At 51.6% G+C, this 1,964-nt stretch overlaps 1 protein-coding gene across 1 annotated transcript in view; it reads right to left on the minus strand.

Moving 5' to 3' along the window:
• ELN (elastin) overlaps window positions 1-1,964 on the minus strand; it is a 33,784-nt gene that overhangs the window by 26,238 nt on the left and 5,582 nt on the right. The window contains exon 2 of the mRNA XM_010854287.1: window positions 572-622. Coding sequence (XP_010852589.1) covers window positions 572-622 — 51 coding nt within the window. The remainder of the gene's footprint in view (window positions 1-571; window positions 623-1,964) is intronic.

Below are 1,964 nucleotides of genomic sequence, written 5' to 3' on the forward strand. Positions count from 1 at the left end.
CCATTGAGCTAACATTCTGCCCTTTTTTTTTTCTCTTGAGGTGGGGCTAATCTTCATCTGCACCTTGTTCTTGCTTTTATATTGTTTTTACTTGAAAATCACTTGACCGTAAGAGAGCATATTCATACTTTTTAGTAGTTGTATAACCTTAGATTACTTAATCACACCCTCCTGTCAAGCGGGTTTCTTGTTTTGCATTTTTGCTAGTAACATTCTTATGAACCTTGGGGCAGATGGCTTTTTTTTTTCTCTCTCTCTTTTTTTCAATGATTTCCTTTGAATGGATTTCCAAGAGTGGGGTTAATGGTTCGAAGACTAAACAGCAGAGGATGGGTGAGGCGGCCACTTTCCTACCGTTTTGCAAGCACTGAGTTTCATCTTTTAGAAAATTTATGCTCAGTAGTTGTAGAACAGCATCATGTAAACTGCTTTTTAATATAGGAGTGACTGATGAGTCCTCTGCGGTGGGCATGCCAATGTTTTTTCCTTTTTAAATGTCCAAATGTCTGTCTCTTGCAAATTTAATCAGCATCTGTCTTACCTGGGCACGTGCAAATTTCATGTACATTACCTGGGAAGAAGACGCCTCCAGGAACTCCACCAGGAACAGCTCCTGGGACCCCTGGAAGGAAGGAGGCAGAGTCCCCCATGAGCCAGAATGAATAAAAGCGTAATGATAAAAGATAGTCTTAGTGAGTCTTAGTGAAGTCGCTCAGTCGTGTCCGACTCTTTGTGACCCCATGGACTGTAGTCTACCAGGCTCCTCTGTCCATGGGATTTTCCAGGCAATAGTCCTGGAGTGGATTGTCATTTCCTTCTCCAGGGGATCTTCCCAACCCAGGGATCGAACCCAGGTCTCCCGCATTGTAGACAGACGCTTTATCGTCTGAGCCACCAGGGAAGTCTAAAGTCTAAGATAAAAGACAGGGATGATGGCAATAATCCTGTGTGTCTACAAAGTAACCAGTGTCGCCCAAGCACCTTATGTTTCCAAAGCATTTTCTCTTTCCTGCTCCTCAAAATGGCCCAGTGAGTTTGGAAGGGCAGGGATTATTAACTTCAATTTAACAGATGTGAATTCAGGCTCAGAGATGTTAAGACATGGGCCGGGGGTCACACAGCTGCAAATAGATGTAGGCTGGATTCAAAGCCAGGCCAGTCCTCTGAGCATAATGGCTCGTGCTGTGTTACCTGGGGAAGGCCTGGCCAGGGACTGGGTCTGAGCACCTTTGGCCACGTCTCTCCAGTCCTGAGCAGCGTGGGCAGGACCCAGCGTCGTGGGAGAGCAGGCCTGGGCTGTGACAGCAAGCGGTAAGGAAACGCGGCTGCTGCCAGCCAAAGCCCAGCCATTCCCACACTGATAGGAAAGCGTGAGGTCAGCGTCCTTAGCTGCTGGGCAGCAGAGCTTGGGTGGGGCTCTGGCTGTCTGACACAGAGCTGTCTAAGGAGGCGCGGGGGCCCAGAGGGGGACACCATGAATGAGCAAAGTGAATAGTTTCCTAAGGAAAAGCTAATTCACTGGCTGGGCCAAAGGGGCCGTCTGCCCAGCCCAGATCACGAGTTCAGTCCCCATGGACCCGTGAAGCTCTCACAGGGGAACACTGGGAGGCCGGGCCCCAGACCCAGCCTGTGTGTAGTCATGGCAACAGACAATCCTGGTGCAGACCAGGCCCTGACTCCATCACCACTGAATGGCCCCTTGACAAGCTGCCTTGCTGGTGCCCCAGCCTGAGCCCCGGCACCACCCAGCTGAACATGGCTGAATGAATGGGGTTAGGGGAGAGTGTAGGGCAGCTTCCCGCATGCCCAGCAGACATCTGGCCTCTGTGGCCTGGCTGTGCTGCACAGCTGGGCCTGCTGGCCCCAGGGCCTGGTCAGCCTCAGCCACGGCCCAGCAGGGTGGAGGATGCCAAGCTGTCATGGTCACCCTGTGCCAAAGCCCCGGCGCCACCCGCCCCTCACCC

The sequence above is a fragment of the Bison bison genome, unplaced genomic scaffold, assembly GCF_000754665.1.
Source record: "Bison bison bison isolate TAMUID 2011002044 unplaced genomic scaffold, Bison_UMD1.0 scf7180017864340, whole genome shotgun sequence".
Classification (NCBI taxonomy): Eukaryota; Metazoa; Chordata; class Mammalia; order Artiodactyla; family Bovidae; genus Bison; species Bison bison.